The sequence below is a fragment of the Leguminivora glycinivorella genome, chromosome 1 (genome assembly GCF_023078275.1).
Source record: "Leguminivora glycinivorella isolate SPB_JAAS2020 chromosome 1, LegGlyc_1.1, whole genome shotgun sequence".
Classification (NCBI taxonomy): domain Eukaryota; kingdom Metazoa; phylum Arthropoda; class Insecta; order Lepidoptera; family Tortricidae; genus Leguminivora; species Leguminivora glycinivorella.
In genome coordinates, this window is record NC_062971.1 from 30598432 (window position 1) to 30620935 (window position 22504).

A 22504-nucleotide genomic window follows, 5' to 3' on the forward strand; every position below is an offset into this window, starting at 1 on the left:
GCGCACACTGCAGAGAGCGCACGTGGACACCGGCGCGGCGCCACAGAATATATAATAGCACAAGTAAAGAAGGCCCACTGCTTTGATGTTTCCGAAATGCCGCCTTTTTAAATACCTACAACATTCTTACAAAGAAACGAGCCGCACGTGCGCGGCGTCCGGTGATAGGGTTACCAATGGATCCAAACGAATTAATACTCACATTAAATGTTATATTATTATATTTAAGTCTTGAGTACTTTCTAGGTATATACGCTGTATTTATATATTTTTGTTCAAGGTTCCAACATCACAAGCCTTATTGAACTTTTCCGTGGGACTTAATCAGTAGTAGATCTGTATAAGAATATCTTTTGGTATTTATTTTATTCAATATGTCTATTTAATTTAGTATTATTAGCCATTCCACCCGCGGACATCGCTTAAAAAACCTCGCGACGTAAAGTAACAATAGAAAGTGCGAACGTGCATTCCGTGAGAATGTGCGCCACCCCTGAGTAAGCCGCGAACTGTAAACCCTTATTCATTTTTAAATACCTATCCAACAATATATCACACGTTGGGGTTGGAATGAAAAAAAAATATCAGCCCCCACTTTACATGTAGGGGGGGTACCCTAATAAAACATTTTTTTCCATTTTTTATTTTTGCACTTTGTTGGCGTGATTGATATACATATTTGTACCAAATTTCAGCTTTTTAGTGCTTACGGTTACTGAGATTATCCGCGGATGGACGGACGGACGGATGGACGGACGGACAGACAGACATGGCGAAACTATAAGGGTTCCTAGTTGACTACGAAACCCTAAAAAACAGACGAATTGAGAACCCCCTTCCTTGAGATTTGGGGCGACGGTTAAAAAAGAAACTCACATACACCATGCATACACGCTGAAAACTCTTTTTTTGGGCACTCGTGTCAAGATTGTTGCGGATGCCGTAGTGGGCATTACACTTTCCATATTAAAGTAATCTTTTTAACCGACTTCAAAAAAGGAGGAGGTTCTCAATTCGACTGAATGTTTTTTTTTTGTACAATTTCTTCATCATCAAGTTTGAATCTGGTACTAATTCTGGCATGAGTAGACCAAGCCAGAAACACCAGAGTGCGCAGCTGAATGCACAAACGCTCACGAAACGCTCACGATAATATTTCTTCCGTAGCTAGGTATATCTCTATCGCTCTTATGTATTGGCGCGACAGAGCCAGACTACATTTCTGCGGCGTTTCGGTGGCGGTTCGCGTCGCAAAAATGTCATTCGTTTCGTTTACGGGGCCAGGATTTTTTTTAGATTATAAATGGGCTTACTCTTGGCCACAGACTAGCCAAAGGCAAATACGTGGCCTACGATGGGATGGAGTGAGCTCGCCCAGAAGATGCCTGTTCACTCTTGATTTGAAGGTTGCCGGGTTATATGAGCTCTATCAGTGGGAATAAGGTTTTGGGACAATGTTTTTATGTAAACCCGACTACGGCAACGCAAAACGAGGCTTTTGGTATGTTTACAGATATAGTGCGAAAAGGGTTTCCTTCGCATGTTTCCGGAAACGTTCGCATTTGTCATGCTAGTTCAGTCAATGTCGGTACATAAGTATATTATTGTACTGAGAATGACTGTAATAGCATGACACGTTCGTACGTTTCCGTAACGATACGAAGGCAAATCTTTTCGCACTATTTACATCTGTATTATCTTCTATGCCCTCGCAACTTTAAATTTTATCATATTTTCGCTGAATGTGAACTGAACAGTGATCGCTTTTGGCGTCATTTCTAAGGGCCAGTTGCATCAATCTCATTTGAATGAATCACAGCATCGTCATGCAGCAGACGAGTACCTATGGAACTTCCCATACAATAAAATTTAACGAATGCTTTAACGGTATGACAGACGGTTTGGTGCAACTGACCCTAAGTAACATAAGGTTAGGTAATTATTCCGAACACGTGAAATATATATATATTTTAATTTGTTTACTCAAAAAAGGTTTCACAGTAATTGCTAATTATTGTATTTTCGCCAAATTGTATGACAGTTTGTTGGCGAATGTAAGCACTCACTATTATTTCCTTATCTTCTACTGTGCGCTGAATTTTAATTGTTTCTAATTGCAAGGCTAACTCTTCCCACCTAGTGGGGAATCCGAACAGGTGATGTCAAAATACAATTTATAATACCTATTTGAGTAGTTCAAAATTTAGTAATGTACCTATTGTTGTTTTGCAACTATATAATGTATGACTGTATCCATGCATCTTACCAATAATTAAACTGAATGTAAAAAATGTATAGGTGCTCTTATGTATAGTTTTATCGAGCTAGAATATAATTACATCCAATGAAATTATGCAAATGAATCTAGGTCTAAGTAGGTTAAACTTCGCATAAATGAGGCCCATAAATTGCATGGCAAACACGGGAGACGCTACAATAATGGGCCGTAATAGCTGTTAGCTCTCATAATGATAACAAAGTCGCTGCAAGTCATTTACTCGATTATCAGAAAAGAGGAAGATTCATATGGAGAACAGTTTTACACAGTAGGAATGTTGACATCATGATCCCACTTGTACTCTGGATCAGCGCTTAAATAGTATTGAAATTAAAATTAATGAAAAATCCATTTGAGGGAAAGTAAATAATTGCATGTTAGACTGTTAATTGTTAAAAAATCTCAGTGCAGTGTTTCAGGCTACCCGTAACTGAACATCTTTTCTTTTTAAGCTGTGAGCTATGTGAGCTTACCATATGCTAGGATTTGTCGAAATAGAACTTCGCCTTTATGACTTCAATGATGACTGGCGTCCACTAGGCTCGCCGAATCAAATCTTAATTCGCCTTCTGCATTTACTATGTAACGGCGTCCAATGGCGACGCATCGAATCGAAACCGTTCATAAATACCGGGAGGTAAATGAGATTCGACTCGGCGAGCCTAGTGGACGCCGACTTTTAAAGGCGTCTATGTTAAAACTAGAAAGTATTTTTAGTGACAGGGGCTGCCGTGCTAGCTCCAGAAGTGGCTCTTAGTCAACATGGAGCTGATGTCGTTCGCGTTGGCGTACTTTACTGCTAAGCGGCTGTCGCTGCTGACTGTCTTTCTCTGCTCGAGGCCAGGTCCGATTTACTCAAAACTATTTGGCTGTATTAGATTTCATATTTTGTTGAAACTTGTGGGAATCAAAATAATCTAATATTTCTCTGTGACAGAGGAGCTGTCTGCCCTATTTCGTGATGCACAGCGTCATGGCATGCGAATCAGTGTTGCCGACTGGGCTCGACTTCCGGCCCTTGAGCCTTATGGGCCTCACCGGGAAGGCATGTTGCTGGACGTGACCTGTCCCGAAGCCCCGCGTGTTCTAGAAAAGGTTAGCAAAAATATAAACAAACTTTCCACTTTATAATCTATATTGAAATCCAGGAAAAAAAGTCCTAGAGCGCCACTGTCTAGAAGATAGAATGATGCAAGTTTGGCTTAAGCATAGATAAGACTTATTGTACAGAGAGCGATGGAGCGCACCATGCTCGGCATTAAGCTTCAAGATCAAGTGAGAAATGTCGAGATCCGACGCCGCACCAAGGTGCTGACGTGGGTGACGTCATTTCCCAACTCAAATGGAATTGGGCGGGGCATGTTGCCAGGCAGAGTGATGGCAGGTAGACTAAAATGTTGACCGAATGGTGGCCGCTATCGGATGTAAGAAGCGCCTCTGGCATCCGTTGGCTCGTTTGGTAGACGACATTCGAAAAACTGCGGGGCACTTCTGGATGAGATTAGCCCAGGACCGGGATAAGTGGCGTTCACGAAGAAAGGTCTATGCTCAGCAGTGGGCGATAATGGCTGAAATGATGATGATGATGAAGACTTATTGTGTCTGCTGGCGCTCGATCCCTAATAGTCACAGTCACACCGGGAAGCCATGCTGTTGGCCTACCGGGGCCTGGATGGTCATTGGCTTTAGAAAAGGCTGTATAGGTAGTCATCGTCTCACCGTTACAGCCGTTCACGGCACGTCAACAACACAATGCAGATCTTGTAGTTGCTTAAAGCGTTTTGGAGCAGCATTTGTCAATTCCTATGCTCATCGCAAAAGGTCTCATCTCTATAGAGGGTGTTTGAAAGAACGACAAAACTTTAGGGCGTACAACGCTAATGTTTTTATCCAGGCGTCTGCAACCCGCGCCTTCAACCTCCGCCACACCTGGATATTGCTGCACAATGCACCGTTCAACGCATCCCTTATGGAGGCTACCCTGGGCTCGACAATAGTGCTGCCAGACGCTGACGTCGCGTGGGCAGCCAACGATACACTTCTGGATGTGTATCGGATCAAGCATGATCAACCTTTGGTAAGTGTGGCCAGTTACGTACAACTACGAATTTTGGTGACAGATCCGCCGACCTCGAATTAACTCCCCAGCAGCAGCGATGACGACCACCGTCGCGTCACCGGACCGATTACCGACGATGGGCACTAACGGCCAGCCCGCGGGGGGCTGAAATAAAATTAGCTCGCTTAACGCGCTAAAACCCACGTCACGCCGCGTCAAAAATAATTGTCAATAAAAAACTATAATATTTGTATTGAAGAACCAGTAATTAAAAGTAGTATTTAAAGTCCGCTAACGTTTCATTCAACAGTCTAGATATCCTGGATTCAAGAATACCTAATACACGAACTAAGCACTAGACGCAACATATGGTCCTTCGAGCCGGATTACATCTCGGAGCCGGATGATCTGTCACCAACAACGAATATAAAAACTTTTTAAAACAAAAGACTGCGGTTTTCTACAACACGGAAGCATTTTTGTCAACTCATCATCATCATCCTCCTTGCGTTATCCCGGCACTTGCCATGGCTCATGGGAGCCTGGGGTCCGCTTTCAAACTAATCCCAAGATTTGGCGTAGGCGCTAGTTTTACGAAAGCGACTGCCATCTGACCTTCCAACCCGAAGGGTAACTAGACACTAGTTGTTGGAATTAGTCCAGTTTCTTCACGATATGTTTTCCTTCACCGAAAAGCGACTGGTATTTGATATTCAAATGATATTTCGCACATAAGTGAAAAACTCTTTTGGTGCGAGCTGGGGTTGGAAGTGTTGGAACCCGCGACCTCCAGAACGAAAGTCACACGCACTTACCGCTAAGCTACCAGCGCTTATTTTTGTCAACTGATAGTGGGTAATATGTATGTTGCAGATTACAATGCCGTTGGGGGACGACGCGGCTCGTGTATCACTCCCAGCTGCTCCTACCAGGAGGAGAGACCTTAACAACGTCTACTTGAGGAGCTCTACTATAGTAAGGATGTTAAATAAACAGATTCATTGTTAATAACTCGCACTTTCCGAGATCCCGGAATTGTGCTTATTGTCTACAGGGAAAAACTTAAAATGATGGAATTCGTGTTAATCTACCAATGGTTTTTTTATCACAGATAACGCAGCCCCAATTCTTCAAGGGCTGGGATGACCTGACGGTGCGGCAGATTGACACCTTCCCAAAACTGACGTGGCCACTCATGCATCTGCTGGCAGACGACCTACACTTCAGGTGCTTCCACTGTAGGAGTTGATATACCCTTAATAAAAGCTTTTGAATAAAGTTTATTTGTAAGTATTATAAGTCATGGTAGTTAGAGCACTATATAGGAATCATAAAAATCTGTCTATCCAGATTTCATCATGTGCGGATCCACAGGGGATGGAGCACATGATTCCCCCCTCCTGCCCACTGGGGCCTGGGTTGACCATAATACAAATTGACCAAGTGATGAAAAAGAAGATGTTCCGAATATTTTCCCAATAATTTTCTGTACAGGTACAACTTGATACAAGTAGACTTGTACGGCGAGAATCGGAACGGATCATTCGACGGGCTGGCGGGACAGCTGCAGCGGCAGGAGATCGAAGTTGGCATCACCTCCATGTTCCTGCGCGCTGATCGCATGAAAGTCCTGCACTTCTGCTCCGAGACTGTTGAACTCAGGTATAGGCTACTGATATACTTTGCACCAACAGACTCACATTTATCAGCATCGTTGTACGTATCTTGACTTTCTTATATTCTTCAAAATTAGCGTCTTATTACATAGCTACCCAAAAATTTTGTAAGCATATTTACAAGTAGTAATTACTACATCGAGGAAATTATACCTATTTGTATTCACAGAGGAGCTTTCATGTTCCGGCAGCCGTCAAAGTCCTCAGTCTCCAACGTGTTCCTGCTGCCGTTCAGTCGCGGAGTGTGGATAGCGACGGCGCTGACACTGGGGCTGGCTGCAGCAACGCTGGCGCTACTGGCGCGGAGGCGGCATTTGAGGGCCGTTGATGTTTCGCTGGAACAGTTGTCTATAGGGGAGACTGTTATCTTTACTATCGGAACTGTTTGCCAGCAAGGTGTGTAGTTACAAGGTGCTACAACTGGCACTTAGTGCTGGCTACAGAAACGCTGGCACTGTTGGCGCGGAGGCGGCAGTTGAGGGCCGTCGATGCTTTGTTAGAACAGCTGTCCATAGGCGAAGCTGCTATTTTTGCCGTTGGTACTGCTTGCCAGCAAGGTGTGTAGTTGCAAGGTGCTCACAACTGATGCGGGTGCATGCTGTAGCAACGCTAGCGCTGCTGGCGGGGAGGCGGCAGTTGAGGGCTGTCGATGCGTCGTTAGAACAGCTGCTTTGGGGGAAGCTGATATTTTTACCGTCAGAACTACATTGCCAACAAGATATGTTGCAAGTTGCAAGGCGCTCAGACCTGACTGGTGCTGGCTACAGCAACGGTGACGCTGCTAATGTAGGGGCAACCGCTGGGCGCTGTCGATTCGTCACTGGAACAGCTGTCTATAGGGAAGGCTGCCATCTTTATTATCAGGACTGCGTGCTATCTAGTAGGTGTGCACCCGCCTCAGGTTTTTATGCTTCGTGTCGTTCTGATAATTTTCCTTAAACGAGCATATTTTGGCTAATTTATGATTCCGGGTTAATTGCGGATCTGGTAGTAATATTATCTTGTCTCCCAGGGTTCCACATCGTGCCTGAACTGGCTTCAGCGCGCTTGGTGATGTTCTGCGCCCTGATGACGGCCCTGTTCGCGTTCACGGCGTACTCCGCCAAGATCGTGGCCATCCTGCAGACGCCCAGTGATGCTATTCGCACCATCGATGACCTCACCAACTCGCCTATGACCATGGGAGTCCAGGAGACCACGTACAAGAGGGTTTATTTTGCTGTACGATAATTTATTATACATTTCATAATAATTACAAATCCAAACTTTATAAAAAATTGCTGTCTTCCGACATTAGGTTATATTAACTGGCTACGGGCAAAAAAAACCTACATTTAGTTAGGTACAAGTCAGTTATGTCATATGCTAGGTATTACCAACCAATAGCCCCTAACGCTTCTTTGTCAATAACTCTCCTGGAACGGCATTCTGGTTTAGGCGACTGCATGCCTAAACCACGCGGTATGATTGGCCAAGCTTAATCGAGCTAGCCAAGTTCCATCACACCCATCATCATCATCATCATCAGTAATCATCGGGTGCTTTGCAAAGTTCTAGTTTTACCCATATTCTTGCAGGAGAGCACTCAGCCGGCGACGCAGAGGCTATACCGGCGCAAGCTGTTGCCGCTCGGTGACAGAGCGTACCTCAGCGTTGTAGACGGGGTGGCAGCCTTGCGTACAGGCCTGTTCGCCTTCCAGGTCAGTTCTTTTGTTAACACCAGGGAGCAGTAAAGAATCAATCGATAAATAATTTTTATATTTATAATATTGGTACAGGTAGAAGAACCATCTGGGTATGATATCATCAGCAAAACGTTCACGGAGCGCGAGAAGTGTGGCCTCATGCAGATCCAAGCTTTCAAGATGCCCATGGTTGCCGTGCCCATACGAAAACATTCCGGTTATAAGGAGCTCTTCGCTACCAGGTACCATTTCGTTTAAAAAAATACATTGTGTTAAGAGGGCTTTCGTGTTAAAAATAGTGAAATCGCAACCGAGCGCTCGATCATACCGTGTGTGGTATTAAATTAAAGGGCCTTGCGAGTAGTTTATAAATATATATCACATTATAGGACTTTTTCTATTTGGTCAAACAAAATATGAGAAAATGTCCAAAACTGGTAATAATTGTACCGATGAAGGCTCGTTTTCAAAAAATTGGCAAAAATCAATAATAGCAATTTATAATCACTAAGGCATAACAGCAATTTAAGTAAACGTTGCAGATTAATTTAGTACAAAACTTACTTCGATGTGATGTCGATTTTCAAAGAAATTGTCACTTAATTTTAGGTAATTTCTGAAAAAAATTGAATTCGCCTTAGGCTAGTTTACTCTTTTTCAAAAACTTAAAATAAAAATCTAGTCTGAAATGATTGTGGTACAGGATATACGAATTATAAATTTACCCGTTTTAATATTCAAAATTGTCCAAATTTTACAAATAAGATCGACTGATTCAATTCTATACGTGCGTTTTTCTGAACGTGCATTAGAGAAAAATTCATAATTAATTTAGTGAGTTAGTTTTCAAAAATCCAGTCTTATAAAAATCAAGATAATAAGATGCTCTAACTGGAACTTGAATTAAATAAATCTATTGGATAACGGAAAGTGTAGTATTTCACCGACTAAAACTATCAATTTTACATTATTTTGACGTTTTTTTTGAATGCAGCCTTAACGTAGCTCCTAGCGTAGCCGATAAGACAGTCGAAAACATTACAGAAAGACTGTATGACCTGATGAAGAATAGTGGTCTAGCGGGTCAGGCTCATTGGCAGTGAAGCTATAAAGCTAGAGACGTTCTGCCTATAAAATAAATTTATGGCACTTGGTCATCCCAATCGAATCACAGATTCAAGTAAGTATGAATATTACTTACAGGTTGCGATGGCAACGCGAGACGGGGTTGATGGATCGCACTCGACGTATTTGGCTGGCGAGCAAGCCGCGCTGCGACGCCAACTCGGGAGGCTTCGTGAGTGTCGGCATTATCGACATCCTGCCTGCTTTACACGTACGTTACTGTCTGAGAGTGAGTGACAAAGGGATAATGGCCAATGTGGCGAGCAAGCGCACTGCGACGGCAACTCGTGTTCATGCGTGTAGCACCATCGACATGCTGCCTGCTTTACATGCACGTTATTGTCAATCATAAAAAAAATCGCCCGAACTTGCCGGGGAGCCAGAGACCCTTAACATGTTCACTATGGAGGTCATAAGCCCCCATATAAATATGTCACCCTGGTAGTCGAAGCGGAAGTATAGCACAGCGTGAATTTATTTTTCCCTCATATTTATTTCCTTCTCTATGACATGGACAGAACTAACCCTAGCATTGACGGCAGGTGCTGGCAGCAGGCATGGCAACGTCGGTTTTCTTCCTGATCCTCGAGCGCAGTATGGGCCGCCTTAAGAACTGCGTGGGCCCACGGAACTTGACACGCCACGTAGAATAGTTTGCAAAATTGCATAAGAGAGATATATTCATATAGGCCATAAAAACAAAATTTTAAATTACTATTCGTTTATTGTTCCTTTTATTAAATTAGAATTAGGTCTTGTAAGTTTACAACTGAACTATTTAAAATTTAAATAAAAATCCTATTATTTATGACTGTTTGGCATGAGTTGTAAGTCATTTTCTGATCCAGCTCATTCCGAATATTATTATACGTTTCACAACAAAGATGTTGGGCTGCAGCTGCCCGTCTCAGTCATCATCTTTCGCGGCATAAAGAGAGGTACAAATACCTATTATCAATTTCACAAAAAAAGGAAGAAGACGCTCGTTCATTGCCTACACGGATTAGAAAAAAAGGGGGTACCTAACTTATCTTCGCAATGCAGACTAGAACGAGTTGCGCGCAGCACGTTGCTTACGAGCTATGCTGCTGCCGCCCGGCTGAAATAATAGGAGACTAGTGGTTCAGAGACTGTTAGCAGTGATACTGCAGATACGATGGAGTTGTGGTGGTTAGTGCTATAGCGCTACGCAGACAAGGACGAGTAACGTCAGCGCGAGTGCTGCGCGCAGCACATTGTCGAGGAGCTGTGCTGCTGCCGCCCAGGATGCAGATGTACTGTCACCTTCCTGTAATGTAATTTAATATTATTGTAAATATATTATTATAGTTTTCGTTTGTCCTAACATTGGTGATATCTAACTTGTGTCATGTAGCGGTAGAGCAGTACTCTGCAGTACCTATAAATCTGCTATTTGTCGCTAGATGTCATCATGATTCCTATATCATTTAGAAGGTCTCCTAAAACTTCCAACATTTCCTATTAAATATAGATTTTTCAATTTTGGTTACAAGGTACGCAATTTGACATGGATGATATACATCAAGGTCCAAGCCATCTATGTAATCAGAAGTGGGATAGAACTTACAATCTATATTTTTATGACATAACACGAATGGGGTACACTGTACTGGCGAAGGCCCATGCAGGGGCTTTGCTAAGCAGCGTTGGCAGCATGACGGCGGCAGCGCAGCAGACATTTGCCGCGAGAGCTGACATAACTTACATGTGGTGAAGTGGCGACGGCCCACGCGGGCGCTCTACTCAGCAACGCTCGCAGCTGCGGTGGCGGCGGTCGCTGCACGCGTGCTAGCCGCGCTAACATCGCAGCGACGGCACAGCACACTCCGGCCACGCCCAGCACGCCTGCCATGCAGGACAGCGTTCGCGGACATGTTGCTGAGCCGGGGAGACGCAGAAGTGCTGAGGTCAACCTGAAACATGCCAAACATGGACAATCAGTCAGCCATAGACTTCTGTAGGCTCAAAGGGCGTAAGGGAAAATACTTAGCTATAAGTAATGGTTCTGTCAATACTTTGTAGGCTAATTGACTGGCTAATTGTATCAAATGGTCGACGACCGGTCTGGCTCAGTCGGTAGTGACCCTGCCTGCTGAGCCGCGGTCCTGGGTTCGAATCCCGGTAAGGGCATTTATTTGTGTGATGAGCACAGATATTTGTTCCTGAGTCATGGATGTTTTCTATGTATATAAGTGTGTATTTATCTATTTAAGTATGTATATCGTCGATTAGCACCCATAGTACAAGCTTTGCTTAGTTTGGGGCTAAGTTGATCTGTGTAAGGTGTCCCCAATATTTATTTATTTAAATTAGTTCCAACTAAGGTATTATATAATGTTTGACATCATCATCATCCATTATGCTAAGTGCAATCAGCGCCAACCCTTTATGCATATTGCCAAACTATGCACGTTGCATAAATATGACTGAGACTTCTAATTTTAGAAGTGACCCGTCGAGTTAAAGTAGCTCGCCGAATTTCTTGCCGGTCCCATAGTAGATACCCTCTTCCACCTGAGGGGGGACTGAAATCTTCTCGAGGCTGAGGCGTAGGGTTAGAGCCGGCGGAACTTTATTTGACGTTCATATGCGCATTGTAATATGCTTACCTACTTGAAATAGTATTTTATCGTGATATAATACAAAGCTTTTCAGTCGAGTACCATGTTTAGGCCACGAAGCTTGCTGAGAGGCCTAATAGTACGTTACGAGAGTGAAAAGCTTAATTATATCACTATTGTATAATTTTTTACCTATTCCGACCAAAATTGCGCTTGCTCAAACTCTCCTTCTCCCAATTTTAGACTATGCTGACGTTTCATATCTTGACCTAACGGAGGACCAACTAAATAAACTTGAGCGCATCCAAAATATTTGCATTCGGTTCATATTTGGGTTACGCAAGTATGACCATGTTTCTCACTTTCGCTCACAGCTCAAGTGGCTCCCTATTCGCTATCGTCGTAACTTTCATATCTTGCCCCTCTTGTATTGCATTTTATTCCTTCCTACAACTCCCCAGTATCTCAAGGGGCGTTTTAGTTACCTTAATTCTGTAAGGTTGTCCCGCAGTCTACTTCTGTCTGTCCCATCTTCTTCTTCAAAATTTTACAACTCCTCTTTTACCTTTAAAGCTGTTCGACTCTGGAACTCCCTACCTCCGGGCATTAGACGGGCTCAATCTCTTTCTGTTTTTAAAAAAATGCTTAAAGTACATTATCTATCTCTCCCTTAGTGATCGTATTGCTATATTTACTCTGTGGTTGGTATGATTGCTGTATATTTTTGGTTTGATACTATATATCTGGCTTGTTGTATATTACTATTTAAGTAAGTTTATGTAAGTCTATTTATATTCTCTTATGTGTGTATGTTTATTCAATTTGTGTGTTGGACATTAGAATAATCATGATTTTTTTTATTTCGAAGCACCTACTCTTTTTGATTATGTTTGTTATTTCCGCTACCCAAAGGTTGTCTGGTAGAGATCGCTCTTTGGCGATAAGACCGCCTGTTGTCTGCCTCTATTTATAATCATTTGTTTTGTCTCCACTGTATCTTTTGCTGAGGTGTGCCAATAAAGAGTATTCTATCTATCTACTTTTTCTATGAGTCATCATATTAATCATCAATGGACGAAAAATATCATCATTCAAGTTAAAATTAATGTTAATAGCGTCGTTTACCGTTGTATCAACATCGAATTACCCAGAATTACCTGGCAACCAATTGTTTGTAATAACCGTCTCTGATTGGTCGATAACGCGATAGATAAAAAAAACATGTTTCAGATGCAGAAAAATTTGCCAGGTATCGCAAATTAGTAAAGAACTTGTATGAAGTTCTATTATTGAAATTATTACAGTTAACTAAAAGTGAACTGTAATGAAATATTATAGTTGACGAAGTGTCAAAGACTATCTAACATCGAAAAGTCAGCACTTATAGTTTAGTCTGTGGTGTCCTAATTAACAGATTAAAGTGGATGAGTAGAAAAAATAAATATTTCATGTTCATTTGTTTCTATCCACAATCCTACCGACTGCGCCAACGTTAGATGAATAAAATATCGAGATTCGTAGCAGACTGTTTATTTCAGAATGCATAACTACCGACATACCTACTGAAGAGTCTACTCTACGTAACAGTTTTCCATACCATATAATACTATATCGCATCATGCTTGCTATTAGAAGCCTAAAGTATCGAGCGCCGCTGAAGCGTTGAGCAACTCGAGAGAAAAATATGTTCAATTGTTCAATCGGACTTACCAAAGCGCAGCAGTGAACGCAGCACAAGCACACAGCGAGTGTCTCTGCTGCGGCAGCAGGACCACTGCTGTGAGAAGTACTGCAGCAGCCGCCAGCAATACGGCTCCACTGGCTAGGACGTGGGCTGCGGCCCGCCGTCGGAGAACCACGGTCCAGGAGACCACGGGCTTTGAGCCCAGGGTGGCCTTCTCACCGACCACAGACTCGATCAGCCAAGTACCGGACTCCCAAACTGTTGCGTACTGAAATGTGATATTAGAGTAATTGTAGCTAGAAAAAACTCTGGCTGACAGCAGATACCTCATAGTTTCATCTTGACTATTGCGTCATTGAAATTTTACATTTGGTATGATTTTCTATTAATTTCAATTTGAACTTCTCGCGCATGAAACCTTCATTTGCATGTAGATATTAGCGTGATATATCCTCAAGATTGTATGAAAGCAAGGTCAAAACCCTAGCCATCGGTTACCCTAAAATCGTCGATTCCCAATGCAATTTCTTCCGCCGTATGTTCCCTTGAACCGAAAGTGAAAGCAGCAGTTTGTTTGTCACTCGGCCAGTCTCTCAAATCAATTGCTAGCGGCACAGCCACGTTGAGGCGTTGGATCCATAACACCTGAAAGGAGAAAACAAACATTTAATAAGGTAGTTATATGGTTACCTTGAAGGCGTTTTTAGGTCCAATATCAGAAGTTGTCAGATAAAGTCTCAAAGACACATTTGTAACAATATTCGACCCTTTCCACCCCAGACGGGTCAGAAACCGCAGTAATTTTTGATTGCATGGCATATCTGAGGCAAGACGAAGGTATGTCTCTATTAACGTCCGAGCCTACGGTTCCAACGGGTTCCAATAATATTTCGATCCAAATGTTGGTGCTACAGGTGATGTCAAAAATAACTTGGCGTAAGAGCGTTTTCGGATCGGATCCGATATCGGATGTAGGAAGGATTTCAAAATCGCAAAAATAAAAGATGGCGGCATAGATGTATGGGAAATCGGTCCTACATCCGATATTGGATCGAATAATGTGAAAACGCACTTAGTTTGATGCTAGCCAAGCAGTGCATACTTGGTCCCACAACTACATGTCTTCCACGTTTGACATAGCCTATCCGCATACCTTCGAGTCTGAAGTCAGCCTTGCTCGCACGGAGCCGTCAACGCCGTCGCTCGCCGCTCCATTCAGCAGCTCCACGTCGGGGCGCCAGAGTCGCTCGGACGGGACTAAAACGGACTTGCAGTCCAATTCGGCATCACTCCATGCTAGGCGCGGATCTTGCCAGCTCTGGAAATAATTAAGATTGGGTTGAGTGTGCCCCATATTAATTTAAACGTTTTTGTAATGTTGAAAAATACTACACTTCCCCCACATGTATAACCTACTAGCTTTTGCCCGCGGCTTCGCACGCGTCAGAAAGAGACAAAAAGTAGCCTATGTCACTGTCCATCCCTTCAACTACCTAACTCATCTTCAAAAATCACGTCAATTCGTCGGTCCGTTTTGCCGTGAAAGACGGACAAACAAACAGACACACACACTTTCCCAATTATAATATTAGTATGGATATACGTAGGCATGGCGGACGTGCGTTGTACAGTGCAATAAGCCGCGTATACCTAGAGGCGGACGTCCAACGCTACACCACAGATCACTAATAAATTACGCCACACGGACGGCCACGGTCGTCGCAGGCACCATGGCACCATGTACTTAGCATGCTAGAAACTTGTTATATACACATAATGGCCAGTCGTTGGTCTGCTAGCAGGCGCACTTCAGTCGCCTCTTCACGTTCGTCGGGCGTTTAATGCCGCTCGAATTACTACAGGAGTATCTACTGTTTCGCATATACGAGCACTACTTCAGTTAGACATAAGTATATATACTAACCAGTCGCAAGTCTGCCAGCAGGCGCACCTCAGCCGCCTCTTCGTCCACGGACGTCCAACGCCGCCCGGACTGTGACAGGCCTCGCAGGCGCCATGTACTGAGCATGCAACCAGATTGTCCAGTTACAACATAATGACCTGTCTTAAGTCTACCAGCAGGCGCACTTCAGCCGCCTCTTCGTTCACTTTCGTCGGGCGTTCAACGTTGTACTGTGCCACGTGCCGCGTATGCAGCAGCAGTAGCAGCTTGTCCAGTTACACATGTACTAACCAGTCGCAAGTCTGCCAGCAGGCGCACCTCAGCAGCCGCTTCGTCTACAGAGGCGTGGCGGACGTCCAGCGCCGCCCGGACTGTGACGGGCGTCGCAGGCGCCATGTATTGAGCGTATTCAGCGAACAGTGTGTCCAAAGTGACACTGACGGCTGACACATTGTTGCACGCTGCAGCCGCTCTGCTTCCTGGAATATAATGCAGGATTAATGACAATAATTAATAGTGATGCGGACCCCAAGCTTTCACGAGCCGTTGCAATGCAGTATTCTAGAATAACGCAAGGCAAGTATATTATTATGCGGTCAAAAATTTATTGTAGATTTATTGCAATTTACATTGTTTTTACAAATTACTGTAATAAAGCGTGTGAACACTGTGAACTGATAGAACGCCTCCTGTGGCGGGACTATTAGATTAGTTGTAATTTCCGCGTTCGTATGCATAGTGATAAGCATTTTGTTCTGTGTATAACTTTGTTGCGGGTTTTGTTTTATGAATAGGTATTATGTTGATTAGTAATCATAAATATTGAAATGCTTTATATTCAATAATTGTTACGAAAAGCTGTTTACTTTCGAATGATAAAAAGGCGCAGGTACTTTATTGTGAAAAGAAGTAGGTACATAATTTTAAATGGTATGTAAGTATGAGACTTATGCGTGGAGAGGGAGGAAGAAGGCCTGTGTCCAGCAGTTGTCTCTCTTATCATCATCATCATCATGATATCAGCACTTTATCGCTCACTGCTGAGCACAGGGGGGCTACCATGAAGTGCTAAAGCCGTTCAGTTTAGGTTGAAAGAGAGGGACGGAGCTATGGAACTGCTATAGCTTCGTCCCTTTCTCTCAACCTAAACTGAACGGCTTTAGCACTTCATGGTAACCCCCCAGGCCTCTTTTCCGGTACGCCACTACGTATGTGGTGCATCTTCAGGTTCATATTTAAACAAATAAAATGTAAATATATCAAACCGCCACGTCGTCAAAACACGTGTACCTACTGATGCAAACTGCACATATACCTAACACAAAATACAGAACTTCACATAACTATCAACACCACCAATACCATGTCAAGAGGACTTTTCCTTCAATCTCCTTGCGGTGCACCAGCAATCCAAAATCTTGAGCGCGGTATGTTATTTTGTTCACAGAACACATCCGCATTTTTGAAAGGTACCAGTACCACTTTCTAGAACCGAACTAGCTCTGCACAACCGAAAGCAAAATGAAAGTGCATCGTTTCTATAAATATAAATACATAAAACGTTATCTCATTATAGGGCCAGTTGCATCAACCACCTTTAAAACACAACATCAACGTCACACAGCAAAGCTCTTTGGAATTTCCCATACAATAAAATTGTGTGAACGATTTGACGGCGACAGACAGTTTGAAGCAACCGACTGGAGATGGGATTGCTTTTTTATCTTAAACTTTCACTCCACTTGTACACTGTTACAAATCGGTGCAGAGTTAGCTTGGTCCTCGTCGCAGGTATTACCGTGCACGGCAGCCAATAGCAGCAGGAGCCGCGACACCATCTTGTAACCGGCTGCGCTGCGCACTGCGGGCCGTGCCAGCTGGAGACCGCACTGAGGCGTCGACAACCTTTGGCAACTTTATTAGAACTTTTATAAATCCATTACCAAGTCTTTATATAACCTATTATTGTTTATTTTCTCATCTGTTATAATTTATGCGGTCATAAAAAGCAGCATATCCTATGGCATTGTGAAATCACGACAAATAATCCTGTTCCAGTTGGCTGTCTGATTTTGATGGGAAAGCGAATATTTAGCAATTTCGAAATTAGTCCAATATAGGTAATTATGACGTAAAATTGAAAATCCTGTGATGACAATAAGTAGCAACGTTAACCACGTAACGTAACCATCACCAGAACGTAAAAGCAGGTGAATAAATAAACAATAAAATAAAATAAATAAATATTATAGGACATTCTTACACAGATTGACTGAGGCCCACGGTAAGCTCAAGAAGGCTTGTGTTGTGGGTACTCAGGCAACGATATATATAATATATAAATACTTATATACATAGAAAACATCCATGACCCAGGAACAAATATCTGTGCTCATCACACAAATAAATGCCCTTACCGGGATTATTTTAATCCCTTGGTTTTTACAAGCTTTTATTCAACTTGCCTTGTTAGTACTCGTACCTATGTATGTTAGTTTGGGTCAAAAGGTAGAAGCTAAATTTGATCCGCTTCCCGGTTTCCGGTTGAGCTGAAATTTTGCACAGCTATTTTAAGTCACGTGGCAATGCAATATTATGGTATCATGGAGCTGATCTGATGATGGAGCATAAAGGTGGTCATAGGAACTCTGTTATCAAACGTTGTATCCCCATCGAGTAAGGGGTCTTTAGAAAAGTCTCAGAGAGCAGTGACTGTTGAAAGGAAGGTACAGTCGGCGATAAAAGCTTTGCACCAAAAATATTTTTTTTTGCAAAAAAACTTTTTGTAGTTGTATTCCCAACGAACATGGACACGTCATGATTTAAGCTCATTTACACTTACAAAATGTATGAAAATTTGAAAGTGGGAAAGCTAAGCTAGAAATGTAAGTAGCTAGAAAATGCAATATTATTTTATGGCATCATCGAACTACCCTAAGGTATGGAACAAGAGGTCATAAGGACTCTATGATAAAACAACGCGACCCTACAGTGTTTGACTTTGTTAAAAATATCTCAAAATTAATTATCTGTTGAAATGTAAAAAAATCCTCTACGGTTGATAGTGCTCAATGCAGTGCTCGGTGCAGAGTATTTGGGAGCAACGAGCAGCGCGCATGTAACCTCGCAGGTGTTCATCATATGCCATGAACTCTGCTTACGCAACTATATCATATGATTGGTTGCCGACAACCGTGGACTAAAAATCTCGATTATTTATTCGTAAAATGTTGTCGATCTGCGGCTGCTGGCGCGTGGGTGCTATCTCGCAGCTTCCGCCCGGCGCAAGGCCGCGGGCGCGGCTACTATCACCCCTGAGTATTTTGAGTGAAGCTACTATTTTTATTATTTTTACTTTAACTTTAAATATTCGGAGCGCTGGTTGGTAAAAAGTTAAAAATCGATTAGTTAAAAATGAATTTTGTGAAAGAGTACATTTGTAGTTGTCGATTTTCACAAAACTGTTTTTGTTTAATATTGTAACAAGTAAATATATTGTACTAGTACCTAATCAAATTGCTTATGACCAACGATTAAACGGAACAAAAAGGATAAAAAAAACTCTTAGTTGTAATTTGATAAGGAACTTTATTGCGATACTAGTGTATGTACAATGTACAACAATGGATAGGTAATCCATACTAATATTATAAATGGGAAAGTGTGTGTGTCTGTTTGTTTGTTGGTCTTTCACGGCAAAACAGAGCGACGAAATGACATGATTTTTTTAAGTGGAGATAGTTGAAGGGATGGAAAGTGACAAAGACTACTTTTTGTCTCTTTCTAACGCCTCACTTATCTAAAATCGGGGGTGGAAGTTTGTATGGAATATTCCGCAGTTTTCGAATTTACCGCGGGCGAAGCCGCGGGCAAAAGCTAGTTGGATATAATTTTTAGTGTCTAATTTGGTGGCTGTTGTGAAAGGGGTATTTGTACCAAATCTCGCACGCGAAACTCGGATAATGTAACAGTCTTTAAGTAAACAAAAATGATTGTGTAATAGGACTGCCTACAGTCTGTCTAAGTTAACTACAAAACTAACCAAACTACACTACACTAACTAGTGAACTACAGAACTAACCAAATACATACACTATACAAAGTTACAAACAAATAACGTTGTCACGAGCAAGAACAATTAACATGTAAAACAAATTATAAATGTAATAAAAACAAATACATTTTATAAAGTACTATTTATACCAACTATACAAACCGATCAGCGTTTGAGAACACTCAGAAAACTTTATAAAGAGATTTTAATAAAATAAATAATTCATAATCATTTATAATTCATATATTTTATTTGCGTATAACGGAGTCTAACATAAATCACAATAGCTAAATTAGATAACGCTGAATGGTTTCGTACGTTATTCGGTTACTATACAATGGTTGATAATTAAAAATATTTACACTCACTTGAGCATAGTACTGCTACTCCGCAAAAGATGGCGCTAGACGTCAAGAAATGCACTGAACATTTACTATTGAATATTCTAATATGAAAATATAACTGTTACATACGTACATCAACGTTAAACATTGTTTATTACAAGCACTGGATTTAAACATATACAATATCTACTAGCTTTTTATTAGGTTGCAAAAATAAACTTTAAAAAAATATAAGTACAGTCAACCAATTAGAATCCTAGGATTCCTAGGCCACTCTACAATCCTGTCGTATTGACACCATGCTTTATTTGCTATAGAAGTCAGTTTGACTTTTACTGTGAAAGGGTTCTACAGTGGCCTACGAATCCTACGATTCAGATCGGTTGACTATACATACCTACTTAATTCAAAGTCCTAAATCGAAACTAAGAAAATCGTAAACACTAGAGTTTGGTTTTAGGACAAGCGATTAGTACTTAGTAAGTACTACTTACATTCTAGTTTCAGTTATAATTATGCTAACTTATAATATGTATCACTTATATGTATATTACAAATAAAAATGCATCGACAAGAAAGTTATGACCTAACTCGAAGGACCTGACTGGGATTTAGTTTTAGGCTAGGTTAGTGAGGTAGCTAGTATAATTGACCATTCATATATACAGACACGTCAGAGTACTTGTAATAATAAAACTTGTAATAGGGATGACGACTAGGTACATAAAAAAATTGCATTCTGCTTAGTCCGTCAGTTAGATCGTCCAAAAATACTGAACGCATATTTTTCGCTTTTTCAAATTAATGAATGAAAAAAAAAAAATGAAAAAATACAAAGATATAGAGCATCAATGTTCCGGAGTGGGGGTTCCGAAGCAAAACGGATATAGACGGTGGCGCTGGTGCCCCTATTATTTTTTACTCATTTTCGCCAGGCTGTAGGCTGTAATTATGTTGTGTTCAAGTCTCAAGTAAATGTATAGAATAGATTATCATGTAATTGCTAGTAACATATCCACCGGTTTACGGCACTACAAAGAAATGAAACAGAAAAACACTTAACTAATTGGTGTTAACTATTAATAACACTTTACCTATGCATGTGTCGTTAACTCGTCCGTTACTATAATACAATTATATACCTACTTATAAGAAATAATATATTTTTCCCCTCACTAGCTCGGAAACACGTGTTTTGTCCTTTAATACCAGCGGGTAAAAACGCATTTTATCCACTAGTGGGTAAAGTAATTTGACCTTGAATGAAGTCAAATTAACTGTTTTAAAATTTATAAAAGTATGTGAATCTAGTAATAAAGATGATTTTACCACCTGTGGAACTACTGGAAGCAGTGATAAACGCATTTTTTGCGTTGTATAGTTTCCTCGCTATAGTGAGGGGAAAAGTTTTGTGTTACACTCGGGTGCAAATGTATTTTACTTCTCGTGTGTTAAAAAACTCGCAAGTTCAGGATTCTATTCTCGAACCACTCGCTTCGCTCGTGGTTCAACTATAGAATCCTTTCACTTGCTCGTTTTTCAATTCCACACTCGACGTTAAAATACATCTTTGCCCTGTATAACAAATAACTATTACTTAATTACGTAAAAACAACTGATAATAAAAATTAACAACAGTCAAGAGAGCTGCTCACAAACAAAATCATCAACATAAGAGTTCATAAAAATTAAGGTGCACCCTGCACCGTGGCAATTTGGACTGGGAGAGCAGTTTCAGGTAATCGAAATATTTTCTGTTTTATTGTATTAACTATAGTGCCATATGTATCCACTGAACACAAGTAGGTACCACAGGTGACCACTTGCTCGGCGGTACATATGGCACCCTAATTATCAGTTTAAAAACGTGGAAAGTATTTCGATTAATTTTATTATTGAAATTGCTGCCTACTGCTAATTTATTTACATAGAGGTATATTGTGTGTATTTATAACTCGTTGAATTCAATATGGGAACGATGGAATAGACATCTACACTACATAACTACTATTACGGCATTACAATACATTTGACGTTAATCGAAAGATCTGAAAGGGTTTGACTAACCTCGATCACAACCGTTTTCAGCCACCAACATTCTTCTCCACTACCATTGCACTTTTAATAAAACAACATCAATAATAGGTACGCGAATAGATCCGGAACTTTTACACGAATGCACCTGTCAATACGGGTAAGCGCTTAACGCTTCATCACTTCTGTTTTTATATCACAATCGTCAAGTAGAAACACGTGTGAGGCGTGCGGCGCCTGTGACGCCACTGACGCCTGTGGAGAGCGTGGTAGTGGCGCCTGTTCAAGCCTCGGCGTGTAGGTAGACGTCTGTAGCCTAGTGCGGTGGCATAGGAGCCAATTGTCTGTGCAAAGCGTGCGGCGCGGATAGCACCTGTGGCCATTGTGATATTTGCGATGCCACTGCAGGCTGTGGAGGTGCATGTTCAAGCTGCGACGTGTAGACATTAGCATAAATTGTAGCCTAGTGCGGTGGCATATGTGCCACTTGAACGTGTGAAGCGTGCGGCGCCTGTGGCGTCTGTGACGCCATTGACACCTGTGGAGGTAATGGCGCCTGGTCAAGCCGCGGTGCCAGGTACGGCCATGGCGCGTCGGGTGTCTGCGCCTGGCAAGCTGCCGCCAGTCCTCGCCAGCAGAACTTGTAGGCGTAGCGTTTGCCGTGAACCTGTGTTGCACAAATTGTCAATTAGGTATAGGTTGTTGGTAGTAACAGTGTTTTGTCTTAATGGTCATGGGACAAAGGAAAAAATTGGGACAGCACGGAAAAAAAGGAAATTTACTAAAATGAAGTTGAGAAATGTAACATTATAGTCCAATCAATAATTATGCTAATATCGTAAAATAAATAAAAAAACTCGTATTACCCTTATAGTTAACTAGGCACTTAATCTCCTGATACGAATATCTCTTGATATTTATCTAATCAACAGAACTACGTAGTTATAATATAAGAAACCTTTATTTGTACTAATGCACATTATAAAATTAAAAACCCGATCAAATAATAATTACCTGCCTATTGTTAGGAAAAACTTTACAGCATTCTTGCTTACTTAATCAATGTTTCATTGATTTTAC

General features: G+C 41.6%; 3 protein-coding genes across 5 annotated transcripts in view; 1 reads left to right on the forward strand and 2 right to left on the reverse strand.

Moving 5' to 3' along the window:
• Positions 1-1042: 1042 nt before the first annotated feature.
• LOC125242351 (glutamate receptor ionotropic, delta-1-like) lies at positions 1043-9642 on the forward strand. 2 transcript variants are annotated; one of them, XM_048151136.1, is made up of 12 exons: positions 1047-3122; positions 3216-3373; positions 4173-4355; positions 5211-5312; positions 5449-5564; positions 5832-5999; positions 6183-6409; positions 7026-7234; positions 7591-7713; positions 7792-7940; positions 8902-9034; positions 9366-9642. In XM_048151136.1, exons 1-12 carry the CDS (start codon positions 3041-3043, stop codon positions 9474-9476), a joined length of 1761 nt encoding a protein of 586 aa, XP_048007093.1. In that variant the 5' UTR covers positions 1047-3040; the 3' UTR covers positions 9477-9642. The 2 variants fall into 2 exon arrangements, with proteins under 2 accessions (XP_048007086.1, XP_048007093.1); XM_048151129.1 differs by lacking the exon at positions 9366-9642 and having other exon boundaries at positions 1043-3122; positions 8902-9359.
• Positions 9528-21609, reverse strand: LOC125242359 (neuronal acetylcholine receptor subunit alpha-4-like). 2 transcript variants are annotated; one of them, XM_048151160.1, is made up of 7 exons: positions 21458-21609; positions 15284-15471; positions 14243-14407; positions 13588-13734; positions 13116-13357; positions 10550-10757; positions 9528-10111 (listed from the first exon to the last, which is right to left on the reverse strand). In XM_048151160.1, the coding sequence occupies exons 1-7, from the start codon at positions 21486-21488 to the stop codon at positions 10001-10003; spliced, it is 1092 nt and encodes a 363-aa protein (XP_048007117.1). In that variant the 5' UTR covers positions 21489-21609; the 3' UTR covers positions 9528-10000. The 2 variants fall into 2 exon arrangements, with proteins under 2 accessions (XP_048007117.1, XP_048007109.1); XM_048151152.1 differs by lacking the exon at positions 21458-21609 and adding an exon at positions 16791-16895.
• Positions 21610-21862: 253 nt separating this feature from the next.
• Positions 21863-22504, reverse strand: part of LOC125242366 (DNA-binding protein D-ETS-6-like) — a 35733-nt gene continuing 35091 nt past the window's right edge. Inside the window, exon 6 of the mRNA XM_048151172.1 lies at positions 21863-22091. Within this exon, the coding sequence (XP_048007129.1) occupies positions 21888-22091 (204 nt within the window). The 3' untranslated portion in view covers positions 21863-21887. The remainder of the gene's footprint in view (positions 22092-22504) is intronic.

Coding starts and splice junctions, on each gene's coding strand:
- LOC125242351 (XM_048151129.1), top strand. CDS start 3,041: ATGGAGCTGATGTCGTTCGCGTTGGCGTACTTTACTGCTAAGCGGCTG. Junction 4,356..5,210: donor TCAAGCATGATCAACCTTTG/GTAAGTGTGGCC, acceptor TGTATGTTGCAG/ATTACAATGCCGTTGGGGGA. Junction 7,235..7,590: donor ACAAGAGGGTTTATTTTGCT/GTACGATAATTT, acceptor ATATTCTTGCAG/GAGAGCACTCAGCCGGCGAC.
- LOC125242359 (XM_048151152.1), bottom strand. CDS start 16,830: ATGGTGTCGCGGCTCCTGCTGCTATTGGCTGCCGTGCACG. Junction 14,408..15,283: donor TGCTGGCAGACTTGCGACTG/GTTAGTACATGT, acceptor AATTATTTCCAG/AGCTGGCAAGATCCGCGCCT. Junction 10,758..13,115: donor GCGTTCACTGCTGCGCTTTG/GTAAGTCCGATT, acceptor GGCATGTTTCAG/GTTGACCTCAGCACTTCTGC.